A 20019-nucleotide genomic window follows, 5' to 3' on the forward strand; every position below is an offset into this window, starting at 1 on the left:
CAGCTGGTAGTTGAGAGGATGGCCAGTGTCAACGAACCGGGCTGAGTCACGTACTGCTTTCCCATCGGTGAAATGTACCCTAACCGTGTTGATTTAAATCCGTGTGTGTTGTGAAGGAAAAAAGCGTTGTTATGGTTGAGTTTACATCACACCATACGCACGCGTTTTGATTAGGGAACGCCGGATGGGCACGATCCATGGAGTCCTAGCGGTTGTTGGTTGACTCGAACCAGCTCAGGGGTATATAAGAGTATAGTCGCGCTCCCAGAAGGCATACAGTTTCAGTTGCACTTGCGGCAATCAACAAGCTAGAGCAAGAATGAATTCGTTCGTGATTTCGGCACTGGTGTTGGCGGCGGGAGTGATCGTGGCCAGCGACGCCCTGCAGCACTACGCGGTGGAGAAGAGCTTCAGCGAGGCCCAGGCCGAGTGCGCCCTGTACCAAGGTGTCCGCGATGACGACCTGCTGCGCTACGTGAAGGAAGGCTACCCGGACGAGGAGGAAGTCCGCTGTCTGCTGCGTTGCGTCGCCTTCAACCTGCGCTTCTGGAACCGTACCACCGGTCTGCAAAAGGAGCGAGTGGCCGGATACTTCGTGCCGTACCCGCATGACTTCCACAACGTCGAGCGCACCGAGCAGTGCCTGGCGGAGAACCTCTACACCTGCGACGATGACCTCTGCACCCAGGTGTACAAGGCGTTCCAGTGCTACTACCAGCACTACGGAGCCCTGAGCGAGTGCCCGCAGTTCGTCGTCAACACCTACCTGGAGGACCAGCAGCAGGCGTACGACCTGTTCGGCATGCTCGACGTCTCGCGCCCCACTCTCCAGAGTCTGGCTGGCGGTTGCTTCCCGAGCGGCGAGGAGTCTCTCTGCTTCTTCCGCAACTTCGTGACCCGCTCCAAGCTCTACAACGATGAGGACGGCTACAACCTGGAATACCTGTACTACCAGTACCAGGAGGAGGTCTTCAACCCGAACAACGCCCTGACCGTCGCCTGCCTCGCCAACCAGAAGAAGCTGGCCTGCAAGAAGACCAAGTGCCAGCACGCCTACGACTCCTTCCAGGCTTGCTTCGGCGAGTCCAAGGCCCGCGACTACCTGGTGAACACCGTGTTCGTCGATGCCGCCAAGAACGTCCTCGGACAGCCCGTCTGCCACTGCAGCAAGGTTAAGCTTTGCGACCTGCACAAGAACTAATCACCGGATGGCTTGTCCCAATGGATGATGCGATATTAACAAGCAATTAAAACAAAACAAAATGCAATAAATCATCACTCAAATATATATTCCAATGTGTCTATTTCAATATCCCTCCTACCTTATTTTGTTGCAATACTCTTAGTCTCGTTAAGTATTTCAAATATTTCTTCTTCTTCTTCTTGGCGTAACGACCTCTTTGTCATGCCTGCCCGTTAAGGGCTTACGAGACTAGTTTCCCTGTTGTACGTGGATAGTCAGTTCTCTCGTACAGGGGACGGTCCGGTTTCAGTTGGGATTCGAACCCACACCGTCGAAGTGGTGAGCCCCGGCGCTCATGGGTCGATTTTCTAACCGGCGCTACCACTCGGCTGTCGCGGATCCCCGCGGACCAATTATTTACTTTCACGAATTATGTTTTATTCATTATAAACTTCTAAATTTATGTCAATTATTCATTCCAATACTTAATTTCTTAACCGGTTTTATCATATGAAATGTTTCAAGTCCAAGTTCCAAGTTCTCCTCTGCTAGAGAGAAAAATATTTAATTGTTTTATTAATTTCCCTACAGCTACAAGCGTGCCGAGTTTGCGTTATATTAAGTCTACAGACTACGAATAAAAACTAATAAACCGTCCATTACTATATTCTATGTAATTAATAACAAGAGTGCCTAAAACGTTGCCGTGCAGCGATAAACCAACACAGTATATGAAAAAAAAACTGTAAAAATGTTAAACTTAGGTTAATTGTAGTAATACTTCAATACAAATGTCATTGGAATAAACTATGCTTTCATCAAAATTCATTGCACAAGTCTGACTGACAAGTGAGTGATCGCTGGTGTACAACCATACAGTAATCGTATGCTCTATTTTGGTGAAATTGTTTAGATACCATAGTTCCAGCTATTCGCCGTATTTATTTTTTCGTCGTTGTTACATGGTGTCAAAATATGCGAGTGGTTTACCTTACTCATGTAAACAACTCGCATTGCGTAACCATCGCTGTCAACTGCTAGGCACGAACTGTCGTATCGCTATCCATGATGGAAAATTCGTGCTCACCGGCCTTTTTTTCCCAGCGATAGCGGTATTATGGATCAGCAAGAAAGGTGGAAGTCCTCCATCAGGCACGCGTTGTACTGTGGTGACACTGCCTAGTGGTCCTGGCTAGCAGGTGAGTATAAATAGGTTGCGTCGTCGCCAGAAACAGTAGTACAGCTCAATACTTGCAGCATACAACAAGGTATTCAAGATGAATCACTTCGCTCTGTCGGTCATTGCCCTAGTCGCCGTTTTCGGCTCGGCCATTGCCGAACACCCTGTGCTGCAGCACTACTACGTCCGCAAGAGCTTCGTCGAGGCTCAGGCAGAATGTGCCGTGTACCTTCAGGTCCCCGATGACCGTTTGCAACGCTACATGCGCGAGGGATACCCTGATGAGCCGGAAGTGCGCTGTCTGGTCCTGTGCGTCCTCGAGAACCTGCGCGCCTGGAACGACCTCGAGGGTGGACTGCAGGAGCATGTCCTTGCCAACTTCTTCGTGCCCGCCTCGGAGGACTGCGACTACGCCAAGCGCACCGAGAAGTGCCTGTTCTACCTGCCCAAGGAGTGCAACGGAGACAACTGCGTGGCAGCCTACCAGGCCTTCCAGTGCTACTACCAGAACTACGGCACGCTCACCCACTGCCCGGCCTACGTCCCGAGCTACAAGGATGAAGATCTTCAGGAGGCTCTCGACCTGTTCGACATGTTGGACGTGTCCGAGGCGACTATGCGCAAGCTCGCCGGAGGCTGCTTCCCGAGCTGTCCCGAGTCCGAGTGCTTCTTCCGTGCCTACGTTATCCGCTACGGCGCCTACGACGATGAGGAGGGTCCGCTGCTGAAGAACCTGTACACCCAGACGGCCGAGGAGGCCTTCAAGCCGGAGAACGCAGCTACCCAGGTGTGCTTGGCCAACCTGAAGAAGCTGGCCTGCAACAAGAGCAAGTGCGAACAGGCCACCGAGGTGTTCACTCAGTGCTTCGGTTCCACCAAGCTGTACAGCTACCTTAAGGGTGTCTTCAAGGTGGCTGCTACCCAGCGTCTGGCTTAACTTTATCGGAACTCGGAAGACTTGTTTAGTCGAACTCATGAAAAATAAATTGCATAACATGAAAAATTAAAAAAAGCTTAATCTCTTCTCTTTCTACTACAACTGTTCGGAAAATGTGTGCAAGTGTCAGAAACTTCAACGTCAAAGAAAGTGGTAGCAATTGCCAACATGAATTGTTGCTGCAATTTTATAAATGGCTATGTCGTTAGTCTCATCCAAATAACCGGTTTTGTTGTATACAAAATGTTTAACTTTGTGTTTGATGAATCAATAAATAGTTCCACATTTTTGCTTTTTTGTCATAACAAACATTGGAAATTCCTTCCTTTTCTCATTAATTGTGTTCTTTCATATGCATTTACACCTTACAAACAAAACTTTTCATCCATCATTTTGACATATACGATGAAAACAATTTTAATACTTGTGGTCTTTGACATTGTTACACACTTTTGAACTTTTTAATATTGTCGTGACTTCAGCTATTCTAACTCAAAAAAGTTAGTTTTGTAAACGTATTCGTATTTATTATTTGTATACAGGCTCTCACATGTGTTACTTCATACTATTGAAATTTGATACTATTTTTGACTTATTGACTTTTGAGAGTTTATACTGTTTATGTTTATTTTTTCACGATTGTTGCCGAACGTTTATTGTTTTTAAAATTTTAATTAAATGTTGGAATTATTACACACTCAAGTACTCTATTATGCATTTATAAACCATATGATCCATAACAATTATTGAGTTTTTGTGTATTTAGCATAGAATGGAATATGAATGTCTAAGCGATATTTAAAAGCCAATTTAGGAGCGAAAGTGTCCGACCCAATTGTAGACGCAATATTATAATAAAATGTTATGCACCAAATGAACTTTTTCTTTTATGTTTTGAAAAATATTGAAAGAAAATATCGGTCAGATCATTTGATCTAGTCCGATCCGACCTACCAATTCTGACCATCAAAAATGAAAAAAAACATCAATGAACGGGTTCATGAGTCAATCTAATCCGATATTCCAAAAAATACAATGTATTTAGTATTGTCACGCAACTATTCTAAGTCTGTGATTGAGAATATGACTTAACATTGAGAATATTGATCATACAGTGTATGAACAACATGCTCATGAATAACTGATGTACAACTTAATGTACGGACTGTTCAAAATTGGTTCGGATTAGGTAGGCTTAAACAACCACTAAAATTTTGTCTTATTGTAAGGTGTAACTTACAATATATGAAATACCTTATTCTATAATAATTGTAAGAACCACAATATGCTTGACGCAAACCTACAAAACCAAGTTTGCACAATCACACGTTCGTGGTACGTTGGGTAAAAACCTGGTAGGATAGGTCAAACAACTGTCCGTCTGCAGTGGACCACTGTTGTCTATTTTTTAGGCATGATATTTTGTTGTTTATTTGCTGGAAGTTGTGGTTTCATAGACAACGGAAAAGCACGAATCGCGCGTGCGGACGTTAATCAGGGGCTCGACAGCGGTATAAATAGAGCGTCCGGCAGCCAGAGAAAACATACAGTTTCCTTGTGTGAAGCAAACAGTAGCTGAGCAACCATGAACCATTTCTGCATATTGATCGCCGTGGTCCTCGCTGGGTCGCAGGTTGCCTCTGCCTACAACCCTTTCTTGCCGCACTACTACGTCCGCAAGAGCTTCGTCGAGGCTCAGGCAGAATGTGCCGTGTACCTTCAGGTCCCTGATGACCGTATGCAACGCTACATGCGCGAAGGATACCCTGATGAGCCGGAAGTGCGCTGTCTGGTCCTGTGCGTCCTCGAGAACCTGCGCGCCTGGAACGACCTCGAGGGTGGACTGCAGGAGCATGTCCTTGCCAACTACTTCGTGCCCGCCTCGGAGGACTGCGACTACGCCAAGCGCACCGAGAAGTGCCTGTTCTACCTGCCCAAGGAGTGCAACGGAGACAACTGCGTGGCAGCCTACCAGGCCTTCCAGTGCTACTACCAGAACTACGGCACGCTCACCCACTGCCCGGCCTACGTCCCGAGCTACAAGGATGAAGATCTCCAGGAGGCTTTCGACCTGTTCGACATGCTGGACGTGTCCGAGGAGACTATGCGCAAGCTCGCCGGAGGCTGCTTCCCGAGTGGTCCCGAGTCCGAGTGCTTCTTCCGTGCCTACGTTATCCGCTACGGCGCCTACGACGATGAGGAGGGTCCACTGCTGAAGAACCTGTACACCCAGACGGCCGAGGAGGCCTTCAAGCCGGAGAACGCCGCTACCCAGGTGTGCTTGGCCAACCTGAAGAAGCTGGCCTGCAACAAGAGCAAGTGCGAACAGGCCACCGAGGTGTTCACTCAGTGCTTCGGTTCCACCAAGCTGTACAGCTACCTTAAGGGTGTCTTCAAGGTGGCTGCTACCCAGCGTTTGGCTTAACTCTATCGGAACTCGTGACAACAAGACTTGTTTAGTCGGACTCATGAAAAATAAATTGCATTAAAATGAACATATACGAATCTGAATTCTTTATTTTATAAATAAGAATATCTTTAAGGATATAAGCAAACGGCCCACGCACAACTGTACTAGCAACATCTAACTAATTAATTCCTGCCAGACCGATCCTACCGATTGGCGAAGTCGAAATATGATACTTGAAGTGCAAAGCGCATTACCAATAAATCCTGCTTGTTCCAATGTTTGACAACCTTCCGAAAATATTGCACAAGAAGTCTTGTTTTTCCTCACCTGCCTGGCTTTATAAATCTTATATCGTTTACTGGATACCTACACGACGGAGTCAACTTACTTAGCTAAATTTTGACAAATGGGAGCCTGTTGGTTTTTGTTCTGTGTTTCATTTTGCCTTTACTTATTAATTAATAGTAAATAAGGTTGTGCTTAAAAATAAAATAACACTGTTACAAACTAAAAACAAAACGTTCTTGGATTTGTTACTATGCTCGAATTTCTTGTCGACATAATTATGACAACAATTTAATGAAATATAGATTGGTGTATACATTTACTATACAATACAAATTCAAATTTGTTTGTTTGGTTTTTTGTTCAAGATTGTTTGAATTTCCATTTATCTTTAATTTGATTTATTATTGTAAAAAGATAATAAACCACAAAAGACAAGTCATTTTAAACCAACATAATAAAGTTTCGGGAAATATAGTTATTGTTTGTCGTTTGTTTTATTTATCGCTCACCGTTGGAAAAGCGTTGAAAACGTTTTTCGTCTACCAATTTTTAAGTACTTCCACATACGGACAAGGGTCACGTACTATTTATTGAGGTGAAATGGCAATGTTCACGTGCTGGATTCATTGCGCTGATCTTGTAACGGCTTTACTTGCACCGGTAGAAGTTGGACTGTTTGTTTTGTTTGTTATTTATTTTTTTGTGTGCGTGAACCTTACAACAATCGCTCGTACGCGTACGATTAGGGAGCGATTTCACCTAATGGGCACGATCCATGGAGTCCCAGCGGTTGTTGGTGGACTGGAACCAGCTCGGGGGTATATAAGAGTATAGTCGCGCTCCCAGAAGGCATACAGTTTCAGTTGCACTTGCGGCAATCAACAAGCTAGAGCAAGAATGAACTCGTTCGTAATTTCGGCACTGGTGTTGGCGGCGGGAGTGATCGTGGCCAGCGACGCCCTGCAGCACTACGCGGTGGAGAAGAGCTTCAGCGAGGCCCAGGCCGAGTGCGCCCTGTACCAAGGTGTCCGCGATGACGACCTGCTGCGCTACGTGAAGGAAGGCTACCCGGACGAGGAGGAAGTCCGCTGTCTGCTGCGTTGCGTCGCCTTCAACCTGCGCTTCTGGAACCGTACCACCGGTCTGCAGAAGGAGCGAGTGGCCGGATACTTCGTGCCGTACCCGCATGACTTCCACAACGTCGAGCGCACCGAGCAGTGCCTGGCGGAGAACCTCTACACCTGCGACGATGACCTCTGCACCCAGGTGTACAAGGCGTTCCAGTGCTACTACCAGCACTACGGAGCCCTGAGCGAGTGCCCGCAGTTCGTCGTCAACACCTACCTGGAGGACCAGCAGCAGGCGTACGACCTGTTCGGCATGCTCGACGTCTCGCGCCCCACTCTGCAGAGTCTGGCTGGCGGTTGCTTCCCGAGCGGCGAGGAGTCTCTCTGCTTCTTCCGCAACTTCGTGACCCGCTCCAAGCTCTACAACGACGAGGACGGCTACAACCTGGAATACCTGTACTACCAGTACCAGGAGGAGGTCTTCAACCCGAACAACGCCCTGACCGTCGCCTGCCTCGCCAACCAGAAGAAGCTGGCCTGCAAGAAGACCAAGTGCCAGCACGCCTACGACTCCTTCCAGGCTTGCTTCGGCGAGTCCAAGGCCCGCGACTACCTGGTGAACACCGTGTTCGTCGATGCCGCCAAGAACGTCCTCGGACAGCCCGTCTGCCACTGCAGCAAGGTTAAGCTTTGCGACCTGCACAAGAACTAATCAGCGGATGGTTTAGTTGCTGTCAGCTAACTGAACGACCCAATTGCGATGAAACCTAATAAATCAATGCAAACTTAGCTAATGTGTTGACATTTTGACTATCCTGGTCCAAACAAGTGTAACCAACATTGTTCACAAGAAATATGTGTGTCTCGTTCAGCTACATCTGGTGCTTAGTACACCGAATTTACCAATGTCTACAGATTTGGATTTGATAGTGAACATTCAATGTCACTAGCGATCATTCATATCGCGATCCTCCGGACCAGTTCTTCTCAGAATCAGGATCGCAAAATCAACCAGGGATAATTGTTGCCAGGGAATGTTTGACTACCCTATTACGATTTGTCATGGGAGCACTACTTTGATCGGCTTGAATAGCGTCGTAAATTGGAATCCTTGTAAAGACCTTTGATTTCTTGCTACCAAAGCCGATGTGCATGGATGGTAACCTCTTAACGAAGAAAGAAATGTTTCTTTAAGCTACTTGAACCGCTACTTTCATCGAAAAGCACTTAAAATACTTGTTTTGATTAGATGATCTCATTTGATTGTGTAAATTCTAAAACAAACATCGAACCTTCCCCAGAACTAAAGGATTGACCATCCAGTGAATCCCGTAGACGTCCGTCCACCAGAGGTCCAGAATCTTTATCAACATTAAAATTCGTACAGTGTGTACAGGGCGTAAGCTTAACCCAAAATTAAGAGGGATCGACACCCTAGCTATCCTTAATCGCGGTGGCGCTTGTTGACTAAACGAATATTCAACATATTTCATCAGGGGGTATTAATGGTCCAGCGGTACTATGCCAGAGGGGTGGTGTCGTCACGGGTTGATTAAAAGCTCACAATAGCTGCCATCGGAGGGAGGCCAAGTTCCACTAGAGATGTCGGTTTATCTATATTTAGAGAAGATAGAATCACCTAACAGCAAGCAGATCCTTTACTCGTGCTATGTATTCAACAGTTGAAAGCTTTAGGACCTGATATAAGACGCGTGTCCTATCAGAGGGTGCCTTAAAATGTTTTCAACGTAAGGATAGTGCAACAAAATTCCAATGTTTTGTCCGAAAAGGTATACTTTATTGATTTGTTTGTTCCAAATTATAATTTTCAATCCAAACACGTGTTTTTTCTCGGCTTCTTCAGAACACAGAGATCATACTAGAGACCCAAGTCCTGTAACAGTTCCTAGAACGCCTCCAGCAGTACCTGCTACACCTCCTAGAACGCCTCCGGCAGTACCTGCAACACCTCCTACAGTACCTCCTACACCTCCTACAGCACCTCCTGCAGTACCTCCAACACCTCCTACAGCTCCTCCTGCAATACTTCCTACAGCTCCTGCAATACTTCCTACAGTTGATGCAACACCTCCTGCAGTTCCTAAAACAGATCCTACAGTTCCTAAAAGACTTCCTAGTGCACCTAATGCTCCTAACAAGGAGCGTGCAATAGTTACCCCTAATAAAAGGGATAAATTCACCCCTCCTTCAGGGAAGCACTCATTGACAAACCGATAGATCAGATCGCACTCGTCCAAACATGTAGACTTGAGATGGTTGTAGCAGGCCATGGTGTTGTCGCGGAACCGGGTCGCGTTGTAGTAACCGTGACCCTGCACGTAAATCCGGTCTAGGTTGGGTCCATACTGCTCGCTATATAGTCCACTGCGCAGGAACACGCAGCGCAGGAAGCAGCCAACATCACGGGTGGCGTGCAGTGAACCGGCAGCATCCTTCCTGGAGCATCCGCCAACGGTCTTGGGTAGATGCATGATGGCAGCACAGTCCTCCATAACGGCGGCCATGCGCAATGGGCTGAACGGGACGAACTGCGGCGTGACCACGATGTTGCCGTACTGCTCGTAGTAGCAGCGGAACGACTCGTAGGCGCGCTCGCACGGGTCGAGTCCTTGCGGCGCGTAGCTGTCGAGCCGTTGCGACTTCAGGCAGTGATAGGTGCGTCGCTCGTGCTGGCAATCGTCCGGATCCGGGTGAAAGTACGCACGGAGGGCTGACTCCTTCACGCCCACGGTGTCGTTCCACCAGCCGAGATTGAGCCCCATACACCGCACCATACACTTCGTCTCGATATCCTGAGGGTATATGTGCTCGTTGTACACCGCCAACCGGGCACGCGGAATGCGCAGATACGTTACACACTCCTCCTGTGCTTGCTTGATGCTCTTGTACATCACCACTCCCTGACAGTGCGGAGAAGCGGCACTAGCCACCGCTAGCAGACACGCCAACTCCACGCATCGATACAAAGCGCTTCGCACCATACTCTCTGCAAAGGGACGTTGAAGGGAACAAGCACCGAGTCCAGAGACTGTATCCCTAATGTGCTGGACACCTTTCTATATATAGGCCAAAGCGAAACACCACGGGGAAGGTACTTCACCACGATCGTCACGTAACGGAGTAGACTAAACATGTTACGCCGCGGCGCAAAAGGCGCGTTTTCTAATTCTAAGTCGTTTTCGACAAACCAAGGACAAACATGGTGAAGGAAGTGTTGTTGCTGCATCGGCCCTATCAAATGCCCATTTTGAATTCAGCTGCACATTTCGCACTCACTTTGACCTTCACTTTAGCTCACACCTCATAAAGGAGTTTGGAGCACGATCATCCACCAAATTTTGGCTGAATTAAGTATTGTAAAAATATATGAACTTTATTTGAGACGTCTTTTCCATTTATCAAGTACTTCAAAATATTGTTTAACGAATAATATAGTGTATATTAAGGCAGCATGCAAGGGTATAAACGCTGTTTCGAATGTTTCGGAACGATTCGTAAGCCCACTGGAGCCCAGGTGTGTTAGCCAGTGTGGTGTGTTTGTAAGAAAGTTCGACGAGAAGAAACCGGAAGAGTTAAACACCGAAGCGCTGGCATAGTTTGGTAACATCTTAGACCCATTCTACATCATCGCATTTATTATAAATTATTTTAATATGTACAGATAGATGTATAAGTGTATGCAGGTGTATGTATATATATCTATATATGTATATGTATGTATATATTTATATATATATATTGCATTCAACAATCAAGTGTTTTTCTTATAGTAATATTGTTAGTGGTTTGCCTTTGTTTTTTTTTCGCGTTTATTCGCGCGCAAGTTTAATCATGGTATAACGAGGGTTTTTCCTTTATTGTCTCGTGGCTTTTTTTTGCTCTTCTTCTTTTTCGTTTCCTAACGCAAACACCCGGTGCCCGCCGACGCCTTGCATCGACGGCCCGCGACGATCGTTATTGTCAACGTTTACTAGGTTTTTGGTTAAAGGGTGCGGCACTAACCTTCACCCCGCTATATCGAACAACTGGGTAGAGGGGCTGGGTGGCTGGTAGCTAATCCAGGAGCATCCCAGGGATAAATAACGGTCGATTTGAGAACACACTGATATGCCAAAAATGTCGGTAGGGTAGCGACAATGATGTTGGACTACGGCTGTCTGGTAGCGCTAATTGATTGATGGAAACGGTTGTATAATCTTCAAGTCTTGTCAAGTGACCCTTTCCCCCCACCCCCGCCCACCCCGACAGCCTGGGGGGAAAGCGTTTTGCACTGTCTTGTTTTTTTTTTCGTTTACTCTGTTTTCTTCTTGTAACACTATATTCGAACATACATACTTAAAATAGCGTAGGATGGCTTTCTAAACTGTCGAACCATTACAGCTACTAGTGGCTTTATTCTTTTTCCGTCTAACGTATGTATGCGTGTGTGTGTGTGTGTGTGTGTGTGTGTTGATGTATGTGCATTTGTTGCAATAATGGTTCGCTAGTATAATGTATTATTATTATTATTATTATCGTCATTATTATCTGATTCACTTGTGACCGTTTGCTCAGGCAGGATGTCGTTCAGACGCTGCGTACAGCATTGGGGGGCACGCACCAGAGACCGATTTCACTCGTGGTAGTATCCGATAGGGCCAACAGCGCGGCCACAACACCCGCCTTACTCCTCCTCGTCCAGCGGTTGCTCGCGAGGTCCGTAGGTCGGACAGCAGAGACCTTCGGAGCCGTCGGCGCGTATGCAGAACAGCGAGATCTCGACGTCGGTCGGCTCGTGCGGCACGATGCCGTGCACGTCGCGCAGCTCGGCCGACGGAAACCAGGCCGGTTCGGTGTCCTCGATCACATGGATGCCGCATAACCTGTGGGAGGAAGCGCGATTAGCTAGAACCAAGCAAGTGAAAGGAGGCCGGTGAACCTACCGCAGAATGGCCACCCCCGGAATCCAGAGAATTGACACGAGGATCAGCAGGATGGCCACCACGATGCACCAGTGCGGCCACTCGAGCCGGTCGGTGCCGCCGGTCAGCGCGTTCCAGCCCGGATAGCTGCTGCCCTCGGAGGCGAGCTCCAGGAAGGAGGCGACCAGAATCGTGATCATGGCGATCGGCGAGATGTACTTCCAGCACAGCATCCAGTACAGGCTGGGCCGGGCACCGGTCATCAGCTCGATATCGTCGGCGAACCTGCGACCGCGGCGGGAGTGAGTGGTTAGATGAGCATACAGCGTTCCACAAATGAACACTCAAGTCCAGCACATTTCTTCGTCAATCAAACGATGCCCGATAGTAACCTTATGAGATTGAACTCCTGAACTACGCGGACGATATAGATTTCATTGCAGTCAACAAGAGGACGACTGTGGAAACGTGTACTGGACTTAAGTCAGAGTATCTGCTGGCTGGACTCCAGACTAATACCTCAAAAACAAACACCTTTTCTTATAGCACCATGGCCGAAGACACCCTGTAAAAGGTGGGTTCCTTCGTACACCTCGGATCTCAAGTCACTTGTGATTCTGACACGTCCTTGGAGATTCGGAAGCACATCCTCACTGGAAACCGTACCTTTAGTTCACGCAAGTGGCTGCGAAAAGGTCGGGGCCTCAGATGGATACAAATTGACACTCTACCGGGCTCTAATAAGGCCCGTTGTGCTCTATGGACTTGAGGTATAGACATTACTGGAAGGAGATGCGGACGGCGCTTGAACAAGGATGTGGAACGACAAGCTGTACGAGCTGCTAGATGGAACTATTGGAATCCAACCATGAAAACAGCGTGAACGACGTCGGGAACAACCGGAGATACGACATTAAGCTGGTTGACCGTTAGCGTTGTCTCTTCATTTTGTCAAGCATCGTTTGCTGAAGTGTGCTGGACTTGAATGTTGATATGTAAATTCTGTAAAACACGACATCAGGGCAGCGTATCCCCCAAAGCCCCGGTACCTTTTCAACCCGTAGATGTAGCTAACGCCAATGCACTCGAAGAACGCAATGATCAGCAGCGTGTAGCTGCCGGCAAAGCTGTCCATCAGCTGGAAGATGTAGCTACCGGCTCCGTTGGCGAAGCACATCGACAGCACGCAGCACGACACGCATAGACCCTAGGACCCGAGTGAAAAGATAGGAAACAGTTGACTAACTTCAAGCAGTGGGGGGAAACAAAAAAGAAAGAGTGAGGGTCACTTACGCCGGTGATCATCTCTTTCGGGACGTTCGGGAACAGCTTCATGTCCATCAGCGACGTGCTGACGCCCTCGAGCGTGCCGAACTGCGAGTCGATGCCGAGCGTGAACAGCATCAGGAAGAACAGGACCGCCCACAGCTGCGCGGCCGGAAACTGATTGATGGCCTCGGTGAAGATGATGAACGCCAGCCCGGTACCGGAAGCGCTCTGCAGTGAAAAGTACGGAAGGGCTCAGTTTCGCTGCATCGCTACGGTGCAACAACGGTGGCACGACACCAAGGGGATGCAAGCATTGCCCTACGCTCTAGCAGCGCAGGAGTACTAATTAAAGGCCGAGAGCTACAACACCAAGGTAACACCAAATACAACGAACATCGACACTACTGGGCAACAACAACGAACTGGAGGTGGAAGTGCAGGATGCGTTTACGTTTTCGAGTTCCTTTTGTAGATCGCACACCGGCAGAAGGTCATGGGACTTGTTCTGCCGCACCATCTCGGAGCGCTCCTCAACGCAGCTGTCGTAGATGGAGGTAGCCTACGGGTTGAAGTTAGGAGTTAGGTGGTGAATTCCCATTCAGGTGCAGGTGGACCATTACCTTGAACCCAATCACCGAGAACACGACTACACCGGCAAACATCGAGGTGGAGCAGTTGGTGACGGACACGACGAGCGCGTCCCGGTAGCAGTTGTTGTTGGCGGGATTGTAGGAGCTGAACGCGATCAGCCCGCCGAAGGCAAGCCCCAGCGAGAAAAAGATCTGCGTCCCCGCTTCCAACCACACCACCGGCTCGAGGATGGACTCCCAGCGAGGCGTAAACAGATGTGCAATGCCGTCGAATGCACCTGACCAAACGTAGAAGAAGAAGTGGCAGTGTTAGTACTAGCTCGGAAGCGCTGAACACCCTCCGTAAAAGAGATTACCCTTGAGCGTGATACCGCGGAAGAAGAAGATGATGAGCACCACGTACGGGAAGATGGCGGTCACGTAGACGATCTTGCTTGACTCGGTGATACCCTGGACCATGCAGAGGTACACCAGCGACCAGGCGGTGATGAGCGCCAGCGCGACCGCATAGTTGATCCCCTCCGGTTCGTTCACGTTCGGCGACACCTGCAGCGTCTCGCGGTACCAGTAGTATTTCGTCGGCGACGACACCACGCACTCCGGCTCGACGTCGTACGTGAAGTTCTTGAACAGGCGCTTCGGGCACTCGGCCCACGGCAGCGGCGACTCGAAGCTGTGCAGCAGGTAGATCAGGCACCAGGCGATGATGGTGTTGTAGTACAGCGCGACGATGTAGCTGACGAACGCGGACGAGATGCCGATGCCGCCGAGGTATCCGGACACCTCGTGCCACACGCCGATCGCACCCTTGCGCAGCCGCTGCCCGATCGCCAGCTCCAGGTAGAAGATGGGCAGGCCCTGCAGCAGCAGCATGACGAAGTACGGCACCAGGAACGCGCCGCCCCCGTTCTTCTGCGCCAGGTACGGAAAGCGCCACACATTGCCAAGTCCGACGGCATAGCTACATCGAAATGCAAAGAGGACTGGGGTTACTCCCAAGAATGATCATTCAACATCAACATATATATCGCATGTGGAAGAGCTGTGGTATCCTCCTCCGTACGTAATAAGAGGAGTTCATATATGAGTCAAAATCTCTACAAAGACTAGTACCAAGTGACTGTTGGTTGTGATAAGGTCAGAATCAGATGGAAATCGACTGGGGAGTAGTTATATATTATCTCAAAGCGGTTAAGACAAGACACTGAAAGTCTCACCCGATGGTGGCCAACAGGAACGTCCACTTGCTGTCCCAGCTCTCGCGCTCATCTTCCGGCCGCTCGACGATGGCGGCCTCCTGTGCCTGCGACGCGATCGACGCCTGCATGGTCAGCTTGGCCGCTCCGGTGCGCGGTCCGGACGCCGACGGTCCGATGTCCAGTATCCGGCCCATCGGTGGATCATCGTCGCTGATGAATGCCTGGTTTGTCGCACCGTACACCACATTCTGTGAGCCGTTCTCTGCTCGCACTAGTCGGCTGCGCAACTCCTGGAAGCAAACGGGAAAAAGTCAGAGTTAAGGACCTTTTACGAGCTAAGGACCCTCTTATTCCAAACACCTACCCTCAGCTCGAGCTCATCCAGGCTGCGCACGGTGGCCTGCTGAATTAGATCGCGCGAGCTCTGTCTGCGGAATAAATGTGCAGTGTTGGCCATCGCAGCCAGCAATGACCGAACGGTACGTGAGTCCTCTGATGCACCCGGAACTACTCAAAGCCGTCGCCTCCACCAATCCTGTTTACGTTACGCCGATCGCTTTCGTTTCGCTCCACACACGCTCTTTTCCAAGACACGCTCTTCCAAAGGGGGGGGGGAGGAAAACAACAAGGCTGGTGGCCGCTGGTGTACGTGGGTGCGTCCTAACTCCTATCTAGCGGTGCAGTGCTGTGTCGTGCATATTGTGCGAAGGTATCCAAAGGGTGTCTCACTAGTTCACTCTGGAGGCTCAAATCAAACCTGCAGAAACGTGTACGGGAACATCAGTGCAGGCGCGGTCAGTGGATGCAAATGGAGCAACGGATAAGAAACCTCCTAAAACCAGGTGTCTATGTCGACGAGACCGGGTACCTAAGCTTACACAGCGGTAACCAACAACCCATAACCTCAACATCATGCGTCATATCGAACAAAATTTGTGAAATTGGTGAAGAATCATGGTGGTCGGGTGTTGGTAAGAACTTTGTAAAGGTCATGCGAAATGGAAAACATTCCCGTGTAGGTATCATGCCGGTGCTAGGTGTTAGAAATGATTTGAAGTATGCATGAGGGGTGAAGATTTATTTATTTGCTTGAGGTGCCTGGTATGGAGCTTATTAGAGGACAGTTTGGAATTTCGATTAATGTTACTAAATCCTTTTCAACGGATAGCCTTAAAAATGGTTGCCATATCTCAATTCAACAACTGTTTCTCGTTTTCTGCTAAATTATGAAGTAGATCTATGGATAAACAAGTTAATAATCGTTCCTTTCCTTCACTTCATATATTTTTAGATGGAATTCAGCTATAAAACGCCGGTGCATTTTACACCACCACGTGGGGATCGGTCACAGGCGGACCAGAACATTCGGCCAGTCCACGCTAGAAGGTTAGTGACCATCAATCTACTGATTTACCGTCCCTCACAGCAACACTCCTCAGCGAAGGGGTCAAAACCGACCTGAATTACAAAAAAAAACAAAAGCAACATGGCCGACTGAGGTCCTCGGACAACAAACAAACAGTTGCGAGCGTGAGGCGTTGTGGAATGGTTTTAAACACGACCAGCTCTAGGCCCGAATGAATGAAAGTTCAATGAAAGGCTATAGCACCCGTCTCTCGCGCGCGTGCAGAGGTACGAGAACGCATCCCCGCGGGAAATGGGGCAGGAAAAATCAATAGAGAACGCGCGCTCGACAACGGTTGCGATATCGAAAATCCTTTGGCTTTTGGCTTTGGCGGGGTGGCGATTTTTCTCGATTACGAGCGATTTTCCACCGATGTTGTAACCCGGACGAATTGATACTTATTCGATTAGTGACAATGGTGGGAAGGTGTCGAACGGAGACGGTTCGAGATACGTTAATTGTTACATAACACATGGCACACGCCTTTGCGTGCTGTAAATGTTACCACACACACTTGGTTGATTGGTAAGCTTATAGACTAGCTGGCTTGATGGCAGTCGGAGGGTTCCACCAGCGTAGAATGCAAGCTTTTCTAACAGCGAACGGTAAATTGAAATTACCAATAGCTTCGCGCGACTGTTGCACGGCGACGCACCTCCACTGGGATCATGTGATTCGGGGATGGTAGCACACTTGCTCAGCACATTCAACACTTGCTTCAGCACCACTTGGCCTTCACCTGCACAAACTCTGCACTGTGGCAGCAAAGAACGTTCTTTGCATGGGCACGGCCTCAGAGAGCTTTCATAAAATTATTTGTTCATTATGTTTTGCTTTTCACCCCCCCCAAACCACACGGTTGGTTGGTTGACGTCTGCAGGTGCCCCGCTACCTTGTATCCTGGAGCCCGATCTGTTTTTCTGTTTCTGGCGGCGGATGCACACTGAGAACGATTCGCCTGGGGTAACGAGCGAACGCCAACTGACCAGCCAGGACAACGTCACGCGAGCGAACCCAAGACTGGTGAAGCCCATTCACCATTCGGATCCGTAGTTCTGTGCCGTTTTATTCCTTTTTTTTCTACCCAGCGAACAAGAGGAGAATCAAAGGCGCTCCTTACTTACCCGGAGCGATAAGACATCCGTCAGCGTGGCGGATATGGAGAGTAACAAACTGATTCGTCCTTTTGAGAGCGGAAAAGCCACCAAAGCCCACACGAAAGAGAAAGAGAGTGAGAGAGAGAGCAAGAACAGTCCATGGGGGGGTAGAAGGAAGGTAGAGGAGGGGGTCGAATTGGAGAAAGGTCGGTGAGAAAGTAGTGATTTCTCTCGAGAACGGTTCTGATTACATGACAAACACGAAATGATTACACGACGTAAGGAGTCGTTTTATTGTGGCCGTTTACATTCCTTGCAATACAATTCTATTACTCTTATTGCTGGACCCAATTCAACTGTTTAGACTTAAAATTCGTTCTATGCGCTACAACAAAATCCAAACAATCTAGTCTGCCTTCCTATTTGTCAGTCCTCTGTTTCTCCATCGGTTTTACGTAACGTTCTTATCCTTCCATAGAAAGTTATTCTATAGATAATGCCGCTGTCAGTGTAGCTAGTAGACGCAACAGGGCATCCTTCACACCTTCCGTTTCCAACAGCTGATCGTTGTTGTGCCACAGTCCGTGGACGAACGAGGCGTTAGCCGCCAGCAGCACCTCCCGTAACTCTAAATTGATCGTATACAACAAGTTCTCTGCCTGATCCAAAGAGGCACATTGTGTCTGTATCTGCAGCATCTTGTCCGGCTGCGAAACAGAAGCATTTTCGTGATGGATACGTTTCAATGTTTCCAACGCTTTGGTCAGTGTTAACGATGAACCCTTGCTGTAAGTGTAATTTTATTGTTAGCAAACAAAACTATCCTCTAGTGCGTTTACACCATTAACATTCAGTGTACACTTACATGGCTTTGGAGAATTCAGCGAAAGAATTGCCGACTGCAGCCTCCGCCCCTGCTCGCAACATTTCTGCAACTTCCGGCGGAGCGGTTGCTGCCATTTCGGTGCTGACAATAAAAACCGCGAATAAGTGATTTGAATGAAATCGAAATGCCCACCAAGGCTGTAGCGGATGCTTACGTGTTGGGATTGATAATCTGGGGGTTCATCTGTTTCAATATACCTCGTGCCTTCCCAAGCTCGGTGTGTAGTTCAAGCATCAGGTTCACGACCTGTCTTGTATCTACACTAGCAGCATTCTTCCCTTCGACTTCAAAAGATTCGTCACTGGTTATGTACATTTTTCACGGCTAGTCTACTGTCTACTGGAATAATATCTTAGCAAAACACAGCTAGCCGTGTTGCTCTTAGCGTGCGGGATTCGTTCGTTTAGCTTGCCTTTGCTTTCTTTTGCTCGGTGCCCATACGATTTTGTTCGTTGTTCGTTTGCTGCTGTTGCTCCTCGCTTAATGGACGCTTCTTGCGAGTAAAACACTTGCGCTGCGGTTTGGGTGGCTCACCGAATAGGGTATTTTCGCAGCTTGTTTTTTGCTGTATAAGAAAACGGAAAACGGATACGGATTGAACGCCACCATCTAGTAGATATCGCTTCATACCTATCGAAATTTCATTACCTTGGATTCTAGCTCCATCGTTAACATGAAACACGGCCGTTGTGGAAGAAAAAAATTGAATGCAGCAAGGAAAAGGTACGATCCATCGCATTCAAAATAGATTCCATCTATGTAGGCTCACAATTGAACTGAGATGTAGCTAAAACTCTTCTTCTTCTTCTTCAATTCGGCGAGGATTTACTCCAGTACGGCTATTGAATCCAGCTTCCTGGGCCTTCGCAAGCTAACCTGGAGACATAGACCTCTATTGGTTTAGGACTGGCAACTAAAGGCCATATGTCCTGATTTTCTGTGGTTTTCGATTTTCTGTAGGCGTCGCCTTTTGACTGCCACCATGCGGCCAGGAGCACTGCTAGCCAACCACGCTAGTGCGCCGTCAAAATGCGGCTGTTCACCCGCCGTAACGAAAGGAATATTTCCTTCCGTTTGTCAGATCGCACGAAACTCGTGATCCGCTTGATTACTCAAACAGCACGAGATGTGCGTCGGCTAGGATTTCTCTGACTTGAGCTCCAGCTCGGCGACACCACGCGGCCGTGCCTAAGATAACCTTACTTTTCAGCTAACCCTTTTCAGGAACCTCGTGCACTGCTAACCATCCGCTCTGATGCGACGCCGACCTGGAACTGAGCTAAAACTCAACCAACAATACGCCGGAAAACAATGCATAAACAAACCAAAATGTCACTTGCCATAAAAACATACCGCTGCTGCCATAATGTAGGGTAAAGATGTTTAAAGCGGAAGGTGAGCGGAAGCGGAACTGGACACAACTTTTCAAACTGGTATAAAAAGGAAAATGTGTTCAAATTTTCCTTCTTGAACCGAACGGCGTAATGAAACCGCTACTTTATTTAATCTACGATCGGCATCGGTATGCAGGAAGGTTTATGTCGACTGCATTTTTACAGTAAACTCCTCGCTTCTTACTCTACCCA

General features: G+C 48.3%; 7 protein-coding genes across 7 annotated transcripts; 4 read left to right on the forward strand and 3 right to left on the reverse strand.

The window, feature by feature from the left end:
- The first annotated feature begins 279 nt into the window (after positions 1 to 279).
- LOC131290536 (general odorant-binding protein 45-like) lies at positions 280 to 1201 on the forward strand. Its single transcript, XM_058319691.1, has one exon. The coding sequence runs from the start codon at positions 320 to 322 to the stop codon at positions 1199 to 1201; it is 882 nt and encodes a 293-aa protein (XP_058175674.1). The 5' UTR covers positions 280 to 319.
- Positions 1202 to 2460: 1259 nt separating this feature from the next.
- LOC131290537 (general odorant-binding protein 69-like) lies at positions 2461 to 3300 on the forward strand. Its single transcript, XM_058319692.1, has one exon. The coding sequence runs from the start codon at positions 2461 to 2463 to the stop codon at positions 3298 to 3300; it is 840 nt and encodes a 279-aa protein (XP_058175675.1).
- Positions 3301 to 4885: 1585 nt separating this feature from the next.
- LOC131290539 (general odorant-binding protein 69-like) lies at positions 4886 to 5725 on the forward strand. The gene has a single exon (XM_058319693.1). It carries the CDS (start codon positions 4886 to 4888, stop codon positions 5723 to 5725), a length of 840 nt encoding a protein of 279 aa, XP_058175676.1.
- A 1167-nt stretch (positions 5726 to 6892) lies between these two features.
- On the forward strand, positions 6893 to 7777 carry LOC131290540 (general odorant-binding protein 45-like). Its single transcript, XM_058319694.1, has one exon. It carries the CDS (start codon positions 6896 to 6898, stop codon positions 7775 to 7777), a length of 882 nt encoding a protein of 293 aa, XP_058175677.1. The 5' UTR covers positions 6893 to 6895.
- Positions 7778 to 8939: 1162 nt separating this feature from the next.
- On the reverse strand, positions 8940 to 10067 carry LOC131290542 (general odorant-binding protein 45-like). Its single transcript, XM_058319697.1, has one exon. The coding sequence runs from the start codon at positions 10065 to 10067 to the stop codon at positions 8940 to 8942; it is 1128 nt and encodes a 375-aa protein (XP_058175680.1).
- Positions 10068 to 11618: 1551 nt separating this feature from the next.
- On the reverse strand, positions 11619 to 15502 carry LOC131291325 (sodium-dependent neutral amino acid transporter B(0)AT3). Its single transcript, XM_058320523.1, has 9 exons — positions 15410 to 15502; positions 15064 to 15335; positions 14203 to 14807; positions 13877 to 14124; positions 13708 to 13815; positions 13281 to 13484; positions 13037 to 13194; positions 12009 to 12272; positions 11619 to 11948 (listed from the first exon to the last, which is right to left on the reverse strand). The coding sequence occupies exons 1-9, from the start codon at positions 15500 to 15502 to the stop codon at positions 11750 to 11752; spliced, it is 2151 nt and encodes a 716-aa protein (XP_058176506.1). The 3' UTR covers positions 11619 to 11749.
- Positions 15503 to 17856: 2354 nt separating this feature from the next.
- LOC131290544 (uncharacterized) lies at positions 17857 to 18507 on the reverse strand. Its single transcript, XM_058319699.1, has 2 exons — positions 18413 to 18507; positions 17857 to 18333 (listed from the first exon to the last, which is right to left on the reverse strand). The coding sequence occupies exons 1-2, from the start codon at positions 18505 to 18507 to the stop codon at positions 18030 to 18032; spliced, it is 399 nt and encodes a 132-aa protein (XP_058175682.1). The 3' UTR covers positions 17857 to 18029.
- Positions 18508 to 20019: the final 1512 nt, after the last annotated feature.

This window comes from Anopheles ziemanni, chromosome X, assembly GCF_943734765.1.
Source record: "Anopheles ziemanni chromosome X, idAnoZiCoDA_A2_x.2, whole genome shotgun sequence".
NCBI classification, from domain to species: Eukaryota; Metazoa; Arthropoda; class Insecta; order Diptera; family Culicidae; genus Anopheles; species Anopheles ziemanni.